This window comes from Lygodium microphyllum, chromosome 5 (genome assembly GCF_053477565.2).
Source record: "Lygodium microphyllum isolate KBCC chromosome 5, Lygodium_microphyllum_v1.1.10, whole genome shotgun sequence".
Lineage (NCBI taxonomy): Eukaryota > Viridiplantae > Streptophyta > Polypodiopsida > Schizaeales > Lygodiaceae > Lygodium > Lygodium microphyllum.
Window position 1 is genome coordinate 6,269,824 of NC_141139.1, and position 20,053 is coordinate 6,289,876.

Sequence of the window (20,053 nt, forward strand, 5' to 3'; positions counted from 1 at the left end):
GCCTTCCTTTTCAGAGAGGTGGTAATTCCCTAAACAAGCACTTAATTACAGCAATCAATCAATGAATAAATAAGCATAAGCTGAAATGCACACTTTCCCTTCAAAATCTAGGGACAATGGACATCCTATTAGCCCCAAAATTGGCCACCCCTTTCTGTATTTCTTTATCTTCAATTGCTAATCAATTTATTACAAGCCGAGATTCCACAATCTCTTTCTGCATTTCTTTATCTTCAATTGCTAATCAATTTATTACAAGCCGAGATTCCACAATCTCCTTGGCTAATCCAAAAGTCCTTTGTTGTTCCAACAATCAGCAAACAGATTGGGCAAACTGCTCCTTAATTTTCACCCAAGACTTACTCCAATGGAACTCCAATTGGCCGAATGATGCCCCAAATTTTACAATGGCTGGGCTGGCATTTGAAATCCCTGATAAATTCACAATTTTCAGGTGCTGATTTGAGTGTACAATACCTTCTACACTGAGGGCACAAGTCCCAAGGTGGCTGTTAAACCCTAATTTCTGCAAAAAATTTAAGGTTAACAGCAAAATTCCCTCTACTATCAACCAAATCTGGCTGAGATCTACTCCAGATGGCTGAGATAAGCTTTAGAGATTCTTTGCTTAGATTATAAACCCTCTAGAATGGTTGCTACCTGTCCAAACTGCCCAATATGCAGTCATCCACTGCTAAAGCTACCCAGAACGGCTGTCACCAGCCTCCAAATCTTATCGCCAGCCCTTGATTGGCCTTCTCTGCTATCAGCTACCTGTAGATGGCTCCAGATGGTTGTCGCCTACACTAATCTATTGTTCCTTGCTCAAGAAATGGACCACTAGTGTCTCTCTCCTCTCCAGGTTTCGGCATTGTGTTCTTGTCCTCAACATTGACATCCCTTCTCTGTTCTAGCTCCCCTTTGCATTGCCTAATCATCATCTTTGTAAACGGTTGCTTTGACAAGGCAAAAAAATTTTCAAGAGGAATACTATTCAAGTGACACCTTGTTGTATGTGCATTCTCATCATCTTGCATTACTCTTATGTATCCCATTGTACATGGCACTTGTGAGCACCTTACTCACATCAATTCCTGGGCAGCTGACATGCACCCATTCACCAAAGCCCTCAATGGTTTAAGGTGAAACCTCTCAAGGTAGAGTGGGGGTGAACTTTGCTTGGCAATCCCTCTTTGTTTCCACCTTGGGCCTAAGAGGGGGTGTTAAACTCAAAAATGTGCATCGCACATTAAACCTTCATTGGCTCATCAAACGATCCCAAAACTCAAATGCACTAGTGTGTCGTAGTGTTCAATAATCAAATCCACACAGTTTTAGTTGGTTCCATCTTTGTAAATTAGCTCATTAAACAATCCCAAATCTCACAGTCACAGTTTTAGTTGATTCCATCTTTGTAAATTGGCTCATCAAACGATCCCAAATCTCAAAGTCGCTAGCATGTCACGGTGTTCGATAAACAAACCCACAAAGTTTCAATTGGTTCCATCTTTATGAATAGAGAGTACACTATGTTATTTGCATCCCTTGTATCCCATTTCTTCACAGTTGCCCACTCTAGTTGCTGCCACTCTGATCACCTAGTGGCTACCCATTGCGGTGTTTTCTTCCAACATGCCGCCATCTGCTCTCCTGCACCTGTTAGAACAACGTACTCTTGCATTTTATCTTCCACTTTCTTATCAATCATCCAAAGACTCTAGCTAGGCTAGGCACTTTTGTGTTTACCTTCTCCAACCTCAAAGACTTGCCCCATTATGGTTTCTAGCCTGCTACATTGCTATTTTTAGCCTTCCATATCTACTACATCAACTGCCACATGACTATTGTACTTGCATCACCCTCAAGCTTCAACTCCACTCTACTACATCCTCACCATTTTATGCCTCGACACCATGGTTGCTGCACTTTGGATCCATTACCAAAGAATGACACTCTCCAACACTCCTCCCTCACTATGCTCCCAAGAGAGCCATCGTTTTTTGGACAATTCTACCCTTGAGCATTGCATACACACGTTTATTCATTCGTTATTCAACACTTTTTATTCATTCAGTTTACCTTCATCCTTCAATTTCAAATTTTGTGTGAGTGTCTCTGTTCACTGTGTTTCAATCGTAGTCATACACTGTGTGTTTCTTTCACAAACCCTATTGTATCTCCACATGCCCCCACATCCTATCTCACATGAATCATTAGAATCCAACAAGAACTAGGCAAGTACTTTTATCATAGCGATGAAAGACATTACAAAGGAGGCTAAGCCAACTCTAGTACTAGAGATAATATCTTAGGACATCAATGTGCCATCATCCAGAAACATTTAGCAAAGAGATACACTGCAGTCACTCTAGGAAGATGGGGCCATACTCCTACTTTACTCTGATTGTTAGAGCTTCACAAAGTGTGATTTGATCAACATCACCAATTTGTTACATTAAAATGTGTTTTCTACTTGCCTAGTTGGGCTCCCAACTTGTAGATTGTAAAGCCTAGGCACCTTCTAGGAATGAGATATGCAAATAATTTGACTTTTTCACATCTAAGGATTGCTCAAAGAAATGGACTTAACATGTCAACCCTGCTATAAAAAAATGGTAGGGTTTGCAGTAGAGACAATAGTGTACGACATCCACTAGTAGAGAATGAACACAAAAAGACAAAGAATGAAGGAATGATTGAACAAAATCATACGACAATAATTCAATGGTGTTAGGACCTACGTGCTGATAGGACAAAGGCTGAGGGCAAGCCAAGGAGTAGGTGATGATGCGATAACTTGAGAAAGTTGCACTATCCTGGCTTATGGAGTGCAGCAACACTTGTACAAGTAATGTGCATTGTGGAGAGAGTGAATAGCACTCCTCTAGGTAGGGGGTAAGTCAAAGGAAATAATGGATAGATCTGGACACCAGATAGATGTGGACAGCGGTGAAGGGAATGAGGTGCAGCCCTCCATAGCTAATGATGAAGAAAAAGTGTCTCCAAGGGCAACAATAGTGATATGCAAATGGAAGCTCTAACAACACCTCTAGGAGATGCATGAATGAGATAGGTGACAGTCATCAAGTGAGCATCAAATGAAAATGCAGCTCCCGAAGATGCAACTGCATGGCAAATGCAGCAGCTGATGGGTGACAGCCTCCATATGCGTGCAAAAGCTAAAAATGCAGATGGCAGCAGGTCCTATGTACTAAGCAGCAATTGGGGGCCAGCCAGCAGACATAGGCAGCAGCTCTAAATAAGGTCAACATCCAAGGGAGAGAAACTGATGCAGGAAGGGAATGATCAGTTGGAAGATCAGAGAATGTGGGAGGTTAGGATGCCCACAATATGCCCTTTTATAGAGGAATTTAGGCCACTCAAATAACATGGGCAAGAGCAGTTATCTTCAATTTCAGACCAATGGCATATTTCTTCAGTACTGCCCAGCAAAAGCTTCCATTTCCTAAACTAGAAATCTTTAGATCCAGATTGATGCAGTCAGACGCAACTAAAGCATAACCAGCATTAGATTGTTTGTCTTATATTCTAACTTTTTATGCCAAGATTAGGAGACAGCCAACTTTTAGGCCATTGACTGTATTAATTGGCAGATATTTCATGCCGACCTATTATAGGATGCTTTTGGTGTTTAAACAATACATCACTTGCTACCTCTCACTTCAACAGTTCAATTCCATGGGTGTCTCTCTATTGTCTGCCTTTTTCATGACTCTGTGTTTGAAAGCAAGAGTTGGGAACACCAGCCAGTGTCTCCAGGCGTAAATGTTCCAACACGTACTATGACTAGGAGTAGATACTGCAGACGTGATCACTGATGCAAGCACTTGAATTTTTACAGAGTGCTTCAGTGGGATGGGAAGTACATAGCATCGCTTAGAAAGCCAACAGAAGACAAAAATTACAAGCAATGATTAGCATGTATGACAAATACGAGCAAAACCAACAAGTTATTACCTCAACTTGAACCTGCAGATACCATGCACACAATAGCCTCATGCCTAGGCGTCTTTCATCACTCTTGTTTATCCCCTCCAAAATAACTGGTACCAGTGGTGCTGAGTTCACATGCATAGACAAAAAACAGTTAAAAAGCATACGATGTTCTAAGAAAGTCCTTAAAAGAGTAAACCACAATTCAAGCAAGTCTGAAAGCCAAAATCTGAAAAAGCTTCTGATTTACATGATGCTTACAAAATATATCTGGAATATTGGATGTAGCCTTTTGCAAATTGACTGCCTGTCTTTTCCCTGAACTATTGACATAGTGGCATGAGCTGTGCCATATACCACCAGCATCAGCATATGGCATTTAATTAAGAACTTGAAACAATTCTAGATCTGCTCAAGTGGCATCAAGTTAAACCTCAAACAAGATTGTAGAAGAGCCTTCACCTGGCCTCAAACATGTAAAAAGCATCTGCCTCATTGAAGTCCAGCATGGAAGACAGAGCCTTCACATGTGACTCTAGAACATGGATGCCAGTTCGCAATAGAGCTTTAACAGCTGGACTTGACTGCTCAACTTCTTGATTCAATTCTGATTTCTGCTTCTTGATAATAGCCTTGAAAAAATCACCATTAAATGTCTGGGGGGAGAAAAAAACCTGGACTTGTAAGCCTTGAGAGAGGACACTGAAATTCTCACACATAAAAAACATTGCAGGCCTTTCTATATTATACATGTTGGATACACATATGGCAGCAGTTGCAAATGTTGCTTGGACAATTGTTCAACAGGGAGGTATGTCCCAAGCATACAAATTTACTCTTAACTAATTTTTAATTCTGGAACTCCTAGCTCCAAATATGATGGACATTGCATTACCAATGTGGAACTTGGGTTGGACCTTGGTATATTTAATTTTCTAAGATTAGAAGTGAAACTTTCAATTTAAGTGAAAGTTCAATCAAAAATCTCAGCAGAATATTAAATTCAAAAAGTTTACCAAAGTCAAGCCATTTTAATGTTTAATGGCTAAGCAGGCCATGTGAAAGTTTGGGCAATCCAAAACCCATTAATTAGTCATTAATCAGCTCATGGAGCCTTTGGAACAAGATAGATTTGCCTTTTTCATTTTTCTCTCCCTTGGGATCAACCACAAGCTGCAGCAGAATGAACAGCAGATAAGTGAATTTAGGTATGAAGAATGGAAGAAGAACCCCATGGATGGTTGATAGGGTATTGTGATGAGCTGGAACACCTTCAAGCAACTATAATTATTGGGAAGCTCTTGTTAGCCTGTCTTATTTCATGCTGGTCATCTCCTGGTTGTGAGCTCCATCATATTCTAACAGAGACAGAGGTGCTCTGATTGTTTCCAGCCCTTTCATTTGTGTGTGTTTTAGATTTAGTAAGTTTTTGTATGTTCACACTGGCTCTCAATTTATCCAGCTCAATGCATCTCAATTTTGTGCCACCCCAGTCTGCGTTCACACGTGCGGAGTTGGTGATCAGGTTTCGTGCAGGCAGCTGCATTAATTGCAGCCACAAGGAGTGCAGTTGGCTATATATTTGGCCCAAATTATGCAGTCCGCCAATTTGGGGCCACTTCCTCTATTTAAAGCAGCCCCCCCCCCCCGTCCCCAAAAAAAAGGTCATTATTCAGTTTTGCAGGTTCAGCATTCTCTCCATCAGCCTGTGCATTCCTCCGTCATCAGCCTGATATGATGCCTTCCCTGTCACTTCGGGCTACATGGGACTGGTCAGTCCAGATTGTATTCAGCATTGCATTTTCAGATCAGTGCAGATTTTCTTTCCATTCTCTGCATTTATTTCAGTCTCTCTCTCTCCTTCACTCTTCGTGCTCATATTCTTCTTCTATTGCACACTTGGTATCATCGCCAAAAGAGAGGACCCAGAGATTCTATGAAGAGGAGACCACACAAACCTTGTAATTTTGTGCAGGTTTTACACATCAATCAGCCATACGAGTGTGGCCAATTGCCAATCCCAGTTGGCAACAGCATATTCCAGCCCCAGCATCATCAAACACAAATTTTCTTGCATTGTTCGAGCTATTTCTGCCATATGTGAAGCAAGTACATGTTGGTTTGCAGCAGTGCCGCTGACCACTCCATTCACGCAGCCCAGCATCAAAACACAGCAGTCTCTTTGTGTGCTGCTTGCACTTTGAAGGATAAATGGATCACTGGTTCCTCTGGTCTGATGATAATGATGAGGACTGTCAAAGCTCAAAAGACCAATGACCAATGCTCCTATTAGTCTAATCGCCATGAAGACCATCATAATCCTAGAGATTGCAAGAATTGACACAAAGAAGAAGACCAAAGAGCAAAGGCCTGATCCCCCAAAGATTAATACTCTAACAAGTCCAAAAGATCAGAGCGGTCAAGGCCTCCTTCACCCCACCTTCTCTCTATGTTTCTACACAAGTCCAACTATAAAGGATGCCATTTGCCCACTACAGCACCCCTTGTCATGTGTCTATTCTTCCCCCACTGCCCAAGAAGCATCGGTTGGATGCGACAAACTACTCCCTTTGTTCTTGCAAAGTGAAGTACATTCTCAATGCTTTGATTAATGGGATTTTGTTACCACCGCTACTTCCCATCCATTGGAGGCCCTCATATTGCATCAACTAACGATCAAGCTATTCCCGATCCAATAGATCAGCTCAACTCTCAAGCCCGTTCCTTCCTCTTTATGAGCTCTTATGATTCTTTCCTTGTATATGTTGACAAATTTGCTCCACAAGGAAAGTTTGGACCTTATCTTCTCTATACTAAGTCGAGACCTTTGCACATTGCATCACTCTTGAGAAGAAGCTCCAAATGTTATCTATTGATGATTCTCCTTAGGAAGAATCATATCAACAAAATGGAGGGACGACAAGATGAGCTTGCATTCCTTAGTAGGAGCTTGGAAGATATCATATGAAGACATGGCTATGATATTGACTACTCATCTCCCATGTAACCAACCTTCCTCCTCGGATAGCATGGTAAATAACCTGAATAAGCACTATTTACAGCAATAGCAAATTCACAAAACTGAAATGCACACTTTACCATATAATCTTGGGCATTGGACACCCTGTTGGCTCCAAAACTAGCACCCTTTTCGGCATTTCTTTAACTTAATTGAAGAAGAAGTTGATATACAATGGGATTTTCCAAATCCCTTTCGGTATTCCAACTCCCCTTACTATCCAAAATGACCACCAAGTCTTCAATCTGATTTCCCCTTGATTCCAGCAATCAATTGGCCTTCACCCACTTTGATGGACATGGAAAATGCCCCAAATTCAATGATTTGTTGGTCCCTCCACTTGAATGGGCTAAAAACAACTTCAGCCCTGTTGAATCCAAGTTTTGGAGCTTCCAATTTGTGGCATGCTTCTCGAGCCTGCTACTAAACTCAAATTTCTGATGTAGATTAGGGTTTACAATAGAGAAATCTGAAATTTCTCAGCCTCTAGTGATCTCAATGCTGTAATCTTCGAAGCAAGGCTGTAGAAAGGTTGGGAGATGAGAAAGAATGCTGAGGAGAGAGAAAATTCAGACTTCCTTCCCAACAAACTAAAGAAAATCTATCATTTACTGGTATTGCCCTGTCTCAACAGCTTTTAGATGCAAAATACTGAAGAAAATCAATCATTTACTGCTGTTGCCCTGTCTCAACAACCTGTAGATGCTGTTACCTGATGTTGATTGGTCTTCTCTTGCCCCTCGCAGCCTCAGAAGGTATCAGACCAGTAGCATCTCCTCACCCCTCTCTTGCAAGCTAAATATACTAAAATGTATTTACAACCTCTAAAGACGTTTTTCAATCTTGCATGGGCATTTTGGTAAGTGGCAGCCTTCCCAAATGGTTTTTCCAGCTTATCCATAATTAACTATTAATCTTCAATCTAATAATTATCCCGATGCCCTGAGAAATAATCTAACTAGCCAATAATTAAATTGGCTAGGCAACTTCCATTCCCGAGTGTCTCTGCGTCATCTTTGACAATCAAATTGGCATTAGATACCATTAAACGCAACTTCCCTAATGTCACTAACTGACACTTATGGCCAAATGAATGACCTAGGCCAACAACTGGCACCAGATACCATCAAGTACATGTGCAACATAACTTATAGCAGCTTTTGCCTTTGACATCCCGTGATTTTCCTAGGTCTAGGAATCCTGAATTTACCTTAACCCCAGTTACACCTCACATGTGCAACATTTACTTAACCATGTGATTAAAATTTAATCCACATGTTAAGTGAGGTTTCAAAAATACATGTCCTTATGACAGCCCTCCCCCTTAAAATCCTCGTAATCGTCCTCGATTGCACTTTCAAATGCATCAAAAGCAAAATAGTGGATTGGAATTTCCACAAGATATCATAGTTAACACAACATTGCGCACTATTGCTCAACCATTCCATATGCCCAGCACATGCTGAAAATTACCAACCAATCATAGTATAATATAAGACTTGTTGGAATAAAGGCCCGATTTAACCCCCTTGTATAGTGCAAGCACGCTGTACATGTGAATGCACCCTTACGTGCTCTAAGTATAAATACATTTTATTCTTTGTGTACCAATTCATTGTTGGTACACTCTTATCGAATCGTACTTGACTCTGCTCTCTCTCTCTCTCTCTCTCTCTCTCTCTCTCTCTCTCTCTCTCTCTCTCTCTCTCTCTCTCTCTCTCTCTCTCTCTATATATATATATATATATATATATATATATATATATATATATATATATATATATATATATATAGCCGTCATACTCATGCTCACTCCTTAAACTTCTGTCACTCTTACTTGAGCTCCCCAGCAAGGTATCAAAGCTGTAGATTCTACACGTTTCTCAAAACCAAGGGTTGTTAACGGTGCAAGCAACTCGCGAATAGACTCTCGTGGCATGTGCAGCACACGTCATGCTGACCAAACAGCAAGTGAGAGTAGGCGCCATAGACAGCTGACCAAGCGAACAGTTCAAGCAACAGGTGGTGTGTCAAGCTGAGACAAAAGACCGCATGTACAGGGAGCGACCAGGCATGTTGGTCACGGGCTGGCGACGGGCAGGCAACGATCTGCAGGCGACCATGGGCTGAAGACGGGTCTAGCGTGTGGCAAGGATACACCAACTGCAAAGTCGTGACCCAAGCTGACGGATCAATAGATCCCCCTCCCCGTCATATTTTTTTCTAAAAAACAAGTTTTTCATTAAAAATTCCCTTTTAACCCCTTTCCTTTGAAGGCATTCACACGTGGAACCACAGTTTCCAGATCTATGCAATTCTTGCCCGGAAAAATTGGGGCTTCTCCCAAATTTGACATTGCTTATGCCTGCCAGTGATTTTGAAGTCGGGAATTGCAAACATTGCGTGTGGTGACCTAAATTAATTTGGGGATTTTCCCAAATTAGTCAGAATTTTGCAACTTTGAGCAAAATTTCTTAACATTGGATACCAGAAATTTGGGGCTTTTTATGCATTGGCAAAGTTTTGCTCAGCTAGGTCAGATTGGCTAACATTTGTGCAATTTTGGACTTGAAATTTTGGGGATTTGAACAGAATTTGAAAAATTTCTCTATTTTTTACCGGTGTGGTGGCTGGTTCATGTACAAACAGCAAAGATTTATTTCTAGTTGAGAAAGAACAGCAGTGTATTTTGTTGGTTCAGCTTGTGCTTCAACAGTTTAGTGCATTTACTCTTGTGTTTGTGATAAAATGGCCGCAACTTCGTCCAGTTCACACATCAAGAGTTTGATGAAAATCAAACGGTTTCATGGTCATGGCTTTGATCTTTGGAAAGACCATATGCAGGGCATTTTGTTTCTGAAGGATTGTGAGGATGCTTTGCAAGAAGATAAACCTACACTAATATCTGATGCAGATTGAGCCAGAGTAAATAAAAAGACTGTGGCTTACATAAAGATGGGTGTCATTGATGACATCTTGACAGACATTAAGGGTTTAGATACAGGTCATGCAATATTGGAGAAGCTGAAAACTACCTATGAGATCACCACACCTGTTAATCAAGTGCATTTAATGCACAAGTTGGTGAATATGCGACTGGATGAGTCAAAGCCTGCAGCTGAGCACTTGAGTGCATTTACAAGGATTCTAAATCAGCTCAAAGATGCAAATTTGGACTTTAATGATAAGTTGAGGGCGATCTTTTTTATCGTGACACTACCTGACTCTTATGAGACCTTGGTGGTTTCACTCAGCAATAAACCCAATCTCTCATATGATGGGGTGAGGGGTTCTATCTTAAATGAAAAGATTAGACGTATATCGAGTGGAGAAGGCAGCAACTCAGCTTATAGTGTAAGAGGCAAGGCTGAAAAGAAAAATGCAAATGTAGGACAAAGAAACAGGAGCAAGAGCAAAGAAAAGGAAAAGAGTGACATTACTTGCTATCACTGTGGTCAAAAGGGCCACAAGAAACCTGATTGCAAGTATTACAAGAAGGAACAAGAGAGAAAGAAGAATGCAGGAGATAAAAATAAAAAGGAAGATAAGACAGATGCATTTGAGGCAACCAAAGGCAAAGAAAAGGCCAATGTGGCCTCTAGTGTGGTCACAGCGGAGCTTTCAGATACAGAGGTTGATGTATTATGTGCAATTGATTACGATGCCATTATATGGCACATGCAAGATATGCATATTACCAAGGCTGATGTGATTGATGCACTCTTGTCAGTTAATGATGGTGTCATTGAGACTTGGATTATAGACTCTAGTACCTCTTTCCATGTAACTCCTTGCTTGGAGTGTTTTGCTATGTTCAATGCAAGCAGTTATGAAAAGGTGTATCTTGAAAATAGCCATGCTTCCAGCATTGATGGGATTGGCACTATATACTTGTCTTTAGACAATGGTCAAGAGCTTGTGTTGAAAGCTGTCAGATATATGTCTGGCATTAAAAAGAGTTTATTGTCTGTTGGCCAGCTTGACTTGCATGGCTACACCACACTGTTTGGTGATGGTTTGTGGAAAGTGAAAAAGGGTTCCATGCTTATTGCAAAAGGAACTAAGAAGGGCACTTTGTATTGTTTGCACTATAAAGACTTGAATGGCAAGTTTCTGGCAGTTGCTGAAATTTGCAGCCACTTGGAGTTATGACATAAGAGATTAGGTCATATGAGTCAAAAAGGACTTGATACCTTACCTCTCTAAAGAGGGTTGATGGAAAAGGCTCTAAACTTGACTTTTGTAATGAGTGTCAGTTTGGAAAGCAAATTAAAAATTCATTTTACTCTAGTGTCTCTCCTAAGCCCAATGTTTTGGACTAAGTGCATTCTGATGTATATAGTATGCTCGTGAAATCATTGGGTGGTGCTGCATATTGTCTCCTTTATTGATGACTAATCCAAGAAGATTTGGGTATACTTGCTAAAAAAGAAAAGTGAAGTGTTTGCTGCTTTTAAGACTTTTCATGCATTTGTGACCACTCTCAGAGAGGTAGAAAGCTGAAATGCTTGAGAACTAATAATGGGAATGAGTTCACATCAACTGAATTCAAGTCCTTTTGTGACCTCAGAGAGGTAGAAAGCTGAAATGCTTGAGAACTAATAATGGGAATGAGTTCACATCAACTGAATTCAAGTCCTTTTGTGACTTGCATGGTATTAAGAGGGAGCTTACAACCCCTTACAACCTTTTTTCAAATGGGGTGGCTGAAAGATATAATAGGACTTTATGTGAAAGAGTGTGGTGCATATTGTCCACTACTAATCTCCCTCATGAATTTTGGGGAGAGAGACTCAAAACCGTGGTTCACATTTGCAACCGCTCTCGAAACAAGTCCTTAAATAATGGCATCCTTGAGGAGATTTGGTCTGGCAAATCGGCCTCATATGACCATTTACGCATATTTGGTTGCGATGCTTTTGTGCATATTAGGGATAAGCTGAGGAACAAACTTGACCCAAAATCCACCAGAGGCATTTTCATGGGCTATGGTGATGAGGGTGAATTTGGCTACAAAGTGTGGTTACCTTTGTCCAAAAAATTTATTCGCAGTCGTAATGTTGTGTTTAATGAGACAAATTTGCTGAAAGGCACTTTAGCCTCTAATGAAGATCTGAAAAGGAGGAAGTTTCAAAGTTTGCAGCCACCTATTACTTCAGAAAATGAGCCTCATGGTGCTGTAGCACAGGTTGAAACTGATGATCAGCCCGTTATTTTTTAGCCAGATGATGATGGACAGCAAATAGAAGCACAAGGAGGTCACGGACAGCAAGATAGGCTTGCAGATTATGAAAATGCAAGTGCTGGAAATGAATATGAAGGTGCTGTACAGCATGAACAGCATGCTGAAAATAGCTTACAGCAGCCAATAAATGCTGAAAATAATATACCTCCAGATGTAGACTCAATTCTTGAAAATATTGATCATTGGGTATGCAGGTCTACACGTGTAAGAAAGCAACCACATAGATTTGACCCCTCCTTGCATTATGTGATGCTTACAGAAGAGGGTGAGCCTCTTACATACAAAGAGGCCAAGTCATGTGAGTTCAGCAATAAGTGGGAGCTAGCTATACAGGAAGAGATTAAATCTCTATATGCAAATGATACTTGGGATCTTGTGTCTCTGCCCAGAGAAGGAAGCCACTTCCAAACAAATGGGTGTACAAAGTAAAGATAGTTGATGGAAAACCAACGTACAAGGCAAGGCTAGTTGCCAAAAGGTATGCACAAAAGAAAGGGATTGACTTTCAAGATGTCTTTTCACTTGTTGTGAAGATGACCACTCTATGTGCGCTTTTTCCTCTCACTGCTACTTTAGATTTAGAGCTATATCAAATGGATGTAAAAATAGCTTTCTTGCATGGTGAATTAATGAGGAAATCTACACGAAACACCCTGAGGGCTTTGTAGTTATTGGAAAAGAGCAGATGGTGTGTAAGCTAAAACGCAGCCTGTATGGGCTGAAGCAAGCACCACGGCAATATACAAAAAAAAAGTTTGACACTTTTATGCTATCTCATGAGTTTACACACAGCCATGTAGATCATTGCTTGTACATGAAAAAGGATACACATGGCAGCCCCATCATACTTGTTTTGTATGTGGATGATATGTTGCTAGCTGGGAAAAGAAAGACTAGCTTGGATGATCTCAAAAATCAGCTAAAATCAGCCTTCTCCATGAAAGATTTGGGGAATGCACAGCATATTTGGGCATGAGGATTTGTAGAGATAGAATGCAGAAATTGTTGTTTTTATCTCAAGAAAAGTACATTGAAAAAGTACTAGACAGATTTAACATGGCTAAAGCTAAGCCTTTTGGGATACCCTTACATCCTTACCTTAAACTTAGCAAAGCCAACAGCCCAAAAGATGACATGGAAGCAAATGCTATGAAAGGAATCCCTTATGCATCAGCTTGTGGCTCTCTTATATATGCTATGATTGCTACTCGTCCAAACATTGCTCATGCAGTGGGAGTTGTTAGCAGGTTTATGTCAAATCCTGGCAAAACACATTGGGAAGCTATCAAGTGTATTCTTCGATACCTTAAGGGTACACAAAGAAAGTGCATTTGCTATGGGCAGGGTGCACTTAGTTTGCAGCGTTATTGTGATACAGACATGGCAAGTGCCTTGGACACTCGTAGGTCCACCAGCAGATATGTCTTCATAGTTGTTGGTGGAGTTGTTTCTTGGTGTTCCAGGTTGCAGAACATTGTTGCACTGAGTACCACTGAAGCTGAATACATATCAGCTACCAAAGCTTCTAAGGAAGCTATATGGTTAAGCAGACTTGCAGAAGATCTCGGCATGTCTATGGGTACTGCAGTTTTGGGATATGATAGCCAGAGTGTTGTTATTTGGCTAAGAATGCCATGTATCATTCACACACAAAGCATATAGATGTACAATATCACTTCATCAGACAAATTCTCAATGATGGTCAGCTCATATTGACCAAGATCAAAACACAAGACATGTTAGCCTGCTCTTCTTCAGTCTCAGTCTGTCATCTCCTAGTTGTGAGCTCCTGTCAGAGTCTGACAGGAGACAGAGGAGCTCTGTCAGGTCATTTTGGTGGCTGCCTTAGTTAGCCAGCAGCCCTGGGTGTGTTACAGCCCAAACTGGGCTGTTTTTGTCCAGACTGCCCATTTTCTGGGCAGTCGGCCAGATCTGGCCAAAGTCGGCCAGATCTGGCTGGTCGGCCAGATCTGGCCAGGTCGGCCAGTTTGGCTGGTCGGCCAGTTTGCTGGCCTGGGGGCTATTTATAGCAGCCCCCCCAGTCAGTCCAGCATTATGCTCTGCAGGTACAGCACTGCTCCCGTCGTCTCCGTCTCCGGCATTGGTGCTGCCACTGCTTCCAGTCTGTCCTGGTTCCCTCACTGACGCTCCGGGCTGCGTGCAAGGACTGTTCTGTCCATTTCAGTGTATTCAGCATTCATCTCAGTCAGTGCAGACTTTCTTCCTTCATTCTCTGCTTTCTCTCTCCTCTCCTCTATGTTCGTGTTCTTCTTCCGTTGCGCACTCTCACATGGTATCATCGCCTGATTGAGAGCACGGAGGACATACCCTCAGGAGTGAGATACCCTGCTGCTGCTGCCAACAGATCAACCACAGCCAGGCGACTGCTACAGGAGGCTGTTCAGCCTGCGTTTGCTGCCCACGCTGACTGCAGAGGCTGCCACGTCATCCAGTGACGCAGCAACCCTGCGTTTTCCACCAGGCGGCCTCTCCTGCTGCTGGGCGACCTCCCTACAGGCTGCGTTTTCCTGTTCCGTAGGTCGCTTCCACCTCAGGCGGCCCTTTTCCTGCTGGAGACCTCTGTCCGGGCTGTTTCCTGGTGCTGGTGGTCTCTTCTCTGGTGTTCGACATCAGTTCTCTTTGCGTTTTGCAGATCCAGGTGTTTGTAGGCACCCTCAGCCTGCGTCTTGGTGGTTGGTGACCACATTGCTGGTCCTATTTCGACAGCGGCACAACTTTCTTTGGTATTTTGCAGATTGGAAGATGTCTTACCAGTTTTCAGGCTTTGAAGACTCAGAGGATGAGCTTCTCTCTCATCATTCCTCTGAGCGGAGGCGGGATTATCGTGAAGTTCGACATCGGGAAGAACCTCCTCGCACTCGTCCTTCTTCAGTCCATGCATCTCAGAGGGTTCCATCTACTGTGAAGGTTTCTTCAGTGAAGACTGCTTCAGATGTGCGGATGCCTTCCTTGATTCCCTCTATACAGGTGCCGATTCTCCCTTCCTTTCCGAAGGAAGATAAGTTGGATGGTTCCAACTACTCCCTATGGTCATGCAAGGTGGCTTGCATCCTTGATACCTTTGACCTTTGGGAGCTTGTTTCTTCGCCCATCGACCGACCCCCCGTGGATTCGTCCGATGGCACCTCTATGGACCGTGCAACCTTATGGGATAGGCTCAACTCTCGAGCCCGTTCCTTTCTTTTTATGAGTCTCCATGATTCAGTTCTTGTACATGTTCACAGGTTACAGACCGCGGCGGAAGTGTGGACGAAGCTTGCGTCTTTGTATCAGCACAAGACATTTGCCCACAAGATTTCCCTGGAGAAGAAGTTGCGGATGCTCAGTCTTGATGGTTCTTCTTCCATGAAGGAGCACATCACGAAGATGGAGGATATGCGAGGCGAGCTAGCCTCTCTTGGTCGTCTGATATCGTCTGAGGATATGGTGATGATTCTGTTGACTCAGCTGCCATCACCCCGTTATGATGTCTTCTACACCAGCCTCATCACTTCGAGGACCCGTGAGACACTCCTATGGGAGGAGCTTTCCCCGCTTGTCTTGGAGCATGACGAGCGACTTAAAGAGGTGGAAGCCAGTGGCTCCACCAAGGCATTTACGGCCGGCACAGGTGGCGGCAAGAAGAAGAAACAAAAGAAGGAGAAGGCCAAGGACAAGAAGGAGGAGGACAAGAAGGATGCGAAGGAGAAGAAGCCCAAGTGTCCCCATTGTGGGAAGGGCACTCATCCCGAGGAGAAGTGTTGGCAGAAGTATCCCCATTTGAAGCCTAAGGAGAAGGACACGAAGGCGGCCCCAGCCACAACAGAATCTTCGTTTGTGCATGTCTTTGTTGAGGAAGACACTGCCCTAGCTTCTACCACACAGGAGAAGCCTTGGCTCGTCGACAGTGGAGCATCTTCACATATGACCTTCCGTCAGGATTGGCTTCAGGATCTTCGTTCCAGAGGGGGTACAGTCACCATTGGTGACAATTCTACAGTTCCTGTTCGAGGCGTGGGGACTTTACCTATATTTTCTGACAGGCGGTCTTCCTCCGCCAAAGTTCTCTATGTCCCTGATTTGGGTTTTAACCTATTATCTGTGCATGGCCTTACTCAGTTAGGTACCCGAGTCATTTTTACACAGGATGCAGTCACAGTGGAGGATGCTTCTACAGGTGATGCTCTTTGGACAGGTACACAGGAGGGTGGGCTTTATACGCTCACAACCTTGGCTGCGCGGACTTCCCATGAGCTTGGGCTGCTTTGGCATGCTCGGTATGGTCATTTGAACCTCGATTCTCTTCGCCGGGCTTCTAGGAGGAAGATGGTGGAGGGCCTTCCTGATTTCCCTCCTTTTCACACTTTGTGCCCTAGTTGCTTGAGGGGCAAGCAGCACCGGCAGCCTCACCCGCAGGTTGCTTCTAGGCGGGCTACTTCTCCGCTTGAGTTGGTTCATACCGACCTTTGTGGACCTATGGGCACGGCCTCCCTTGGGAAGGCCAAGTATTTGATGCTGATTGTGGACGACTTTAGTCGTTATGTGTGGCCTTATCTCTTGGAGTACAAGAGCGAGGCGTACTCCCATTTCTGTGAGTGGCAGGTGTTTGTGGAGACCCAAACCACTTCCAAGGTTCGTGGTGTTCGAGCTGATCACGGTGGAGAGTTCACTTCTCACCTTTTCTCTCAGTTTTACAGGGATCATGGTATTCGGGTGGAGTATTCCCATCCAAACACACCATCAGAGAATGGTGTGGTGGAGCGTGCGAATCGGACCATGATTGAGATGGCCCGCTCTATGCTGGAGCATAGGAGTCTTCCTCATTTCCTTTGGGGTGAGGCGGTGGCTACAGCGATGCATATTCGCAACCGCTCTCCGACTTCGGCGTTACAGGACATGACTCCGTATGAGGCTTTTTTTGGGAAGAAGCCTTCTGTGTCCCATTTTCGCATCTTTGGGTGCGATGCTTTTGTCCATGTGGACAAGAAGAAGAGGAAGACGAAGTTCAACTCTAAGTCGCGAAAGCTTATCTTCGTTGGTTATAGTACGACCACGAAGGGATATCGGCTCTATGACCCGACGACACGGACGGTTGAGGTGAGCAGGGATGTGATCGTTGATGAGGCTTCGGCCTCTGAGGATCCGATTGATGGCTCTATTACAGATGTTTCTTCATCATCGACAGATCCACCCCCACCTTCTCTCCCTTCACTTCCTTCCAGGATGCCCCTTAGCACCCCCCCTATTCCTCCTCCTTCGGCTTCCCTTTCCCCTTTGGTGGATGTGCTTTCGTCTACTACGAGCTCTTCTACCGCCACTTCGGGATCTTCACGGGATATACAGCCTTCTTCAGATGCGGAGGATCTACCTTCACTCAGTGAGGGGGAGTCCCTCTCCGATTTGGGTATCGCCGGCTCATACAGGATTCAGGTGTTACTCACTTTCCTGCTTCTTCTACAGGTCCCCGTCGCTCAGCACGTTTACAGGCCCAACGGGACAGTTCACTATGTGTGAACTATGCTCTTATGTCACAGATTCTTCAGGATTCGGAGCCTTCCACTGTGGAGGAGGCTCTTGCACAGGATATTTGGAGACAGGCTATGCAGGCCGAGCTCGATTCCATCGAGCGAAACCATACATGGAAGCTTGTTCCGCGTCCCGCGAAACGGAAGGTGATTGGTGTGAAATGGGTCTTTAAGACCAAGTATCTTGCAGATGGCTCCTTGGACAAGCATAAGGCTAGGCTTGTTGCCAAGGGTTTTGCACAGCGTGCAGGGTTGGACTACTTTGAGACTTTTGCTCCTACAGCTAGGATGTCCACCATCCGAGTTCTTTTGGCTCTTGCTGCTCACCACCGTTGGCCTGTCTATCAGATGGACGTCAAGTCTGCTTTTCTGAATGGCGTTCTTGAGGAGGAGATTTATGTTTCACAGCCTCCTGGTTTTCTTGTGCAGGGGAAGGAGGATCATGTCTACAGGCTGCGGAAGGCTCTTTATGGCCTAAAGCAGGCTCCTTGTGCTTGGTACCAGCAGATTGACCGCTTCTTTCTACACAGTGGCTTTGCGCGCTCCGCTTATGATCCCAACCTCTACTTACGGGTTGTGGATTCTCTTTCGGTGTTCCTTATCTTGTATGTGGATGATCTTATCATTACAGGGAGCGACACTCAGCAGGTGGAGCATACACGGTCCATTCTTCGGCAGGAGTTTGACATGACGGATCTAGGGATCCTTCACTTCTTTCTAGGTCTGGAGATCTATTAGATGGCACAGGGCATTTTTATCTCGCAGCACAGGTATATCTCCGAGCTTCTTTCGGAGTTTGATATGGCTGAGTGTCGGCCTATCTCATGCCCCATGGACCCTGAGTCCAAGCTTTTGACAGCTGGAGTTCCTCTTACCGATCCCACCCGTTACAGGTGCCTTGTCGGCTCTCTTATCTGGCTGCTTCACACTCGGCCGGATATCTCTTTTGTGGTGGCTTTATTGTCTTCTTTTATGCAGACTCCTACCCGGGATCACTGGTAGGCGGCCTTGCGGGTTCTTCGCTATTTACAGGGGACTCGATCCTTCGGGATCATGTATGGAGATGGGATTACCCTTTCTGGATGGAGTGATTCTGATTGGGCAGGTGATGTGGATTCGCGACGATCCACTACAGGTTATGCTTTCACCCTTGGATCTGGTGCTGTCTCTTGGAGCAACAAGAAGCAGCCTACTATGGCACTTTCTTCTACAGAGGCTGAGTATCGGGCCCTATGTTCGACCGCTATGGAGGCAGTTTGGCTCCGTCGCTTACTCGCGGAGATTGGCTTTTCCCAGACCGGACCTACGGAGCTGCGCGTGGATAACCAGAGTGCTCTTGCTCTGGCCAAGAACCCGGTGTTTCATGCTCGCACGAAGCACATTGAGGTTCAGTATCACTATGTTCGAGAGCGGATCGTGGATTCGGAGCTGGTGGTGGTCTATTGTCTTACGGCGGCCAATGCAGCTGATCTCTTTACGAAGCCCTTGCCTCAGGCTTCTTTGCTTCATCACATGCGGTTCTTGGGTCTTCAGACTCTCCCAGGAGTTGAGAGGGGGTGTTAGCCTGCTCTTCTTCAGTCTCAGTCTGTCATCTCCTGGTTGTGAGCTCCTGTCAGAGTCTGACAGGAGACAGAGGAGCTCTGTCAGGTCATTTTGGTGGCTGCCTTAGTTAGCCAGCAGCCCTGGGTGTGTTACAGCCCAAACTGGGCTGTTTTTGTCCAGACTGCCCATTTTCTGGGCAGTCGGCCAGATCTGGCCAAAGTCGGCCAGATCTGGCTGGTCAGCCAAATCTGGCCAGGTCGGCCAGTTTGGCTGGTCGGCCAGTTTGCTGGCCTGGGGGCTATTTATAGCAGCCCCCCCAGTCAGTCCAGCATTATGCTCTGCAGGTACAGAACTGCTCCCGTCGTCTCCGTCTCCGGCATTGGTGCTGCCACTGCTTCCAGTCTGTCCTGGTTCCCTCACTGACGCTCCGGGCTGCGTGCAGGGACTGTTCTGTCCATTTCAGTGGTATTCAGCATTCATCTCAGTAAGTGCAGACTTTCTTCCTTCATTCTCTGCTTTCTCTCTCCTCTCCTCTGTGTTCGTGATCTTCTTCCGTTGCGCACTCTCACAAGACAACCCTGCAGATGTTCTCATTAAAAGTCTAAGCAAAGCTCAGCACGAGCATTGCATATGACTAGTGGGAGTTGGTTAGTCAGAGGTTCACATTGTACCTTTAAGTGGGAGGTTATTGGAATAAAGGCCCGGTTTAACCCCAATGTATAGTACCCTTACGTATCCCAAGTATAAATACATTTTATTCTTTGTGTA

General features: G+C 44.2%; 1 protein-coding gene across 3 annotated transcripts in view; it reads right to left on the reverse strand.

Annotated features, from left to right (window-relative positions):
* Positions 1-20,053, reverse strand: part of LOC148035480 (uncharacterized) — a 47,338-nt gene that overhangs the window by 2,685 nt on the left and 24,600 nt on the right. For all 3 annotated transcript variants that reach the window (XM_087677437.1, XM_087677435.1, XM_087677438.1), the window contains 3 exons: positions 4,417-4,610; positions 4,216-4,298; positions 3,979-4,079 (listed from right to left, as the gene is read on the reverse strand). In XM_087677437.1, the coding sequence (XP_087533563.1) occupies positions 3,979-4,079; positions 4,216-4,298; positions 4,417-4,610 (378 nt within the window). The remainder of the gene's footprint in view (positions 1-3,978; positions 4,080-4,215; positions 4,299-4,416; positions 4,611-20,053) is intronic.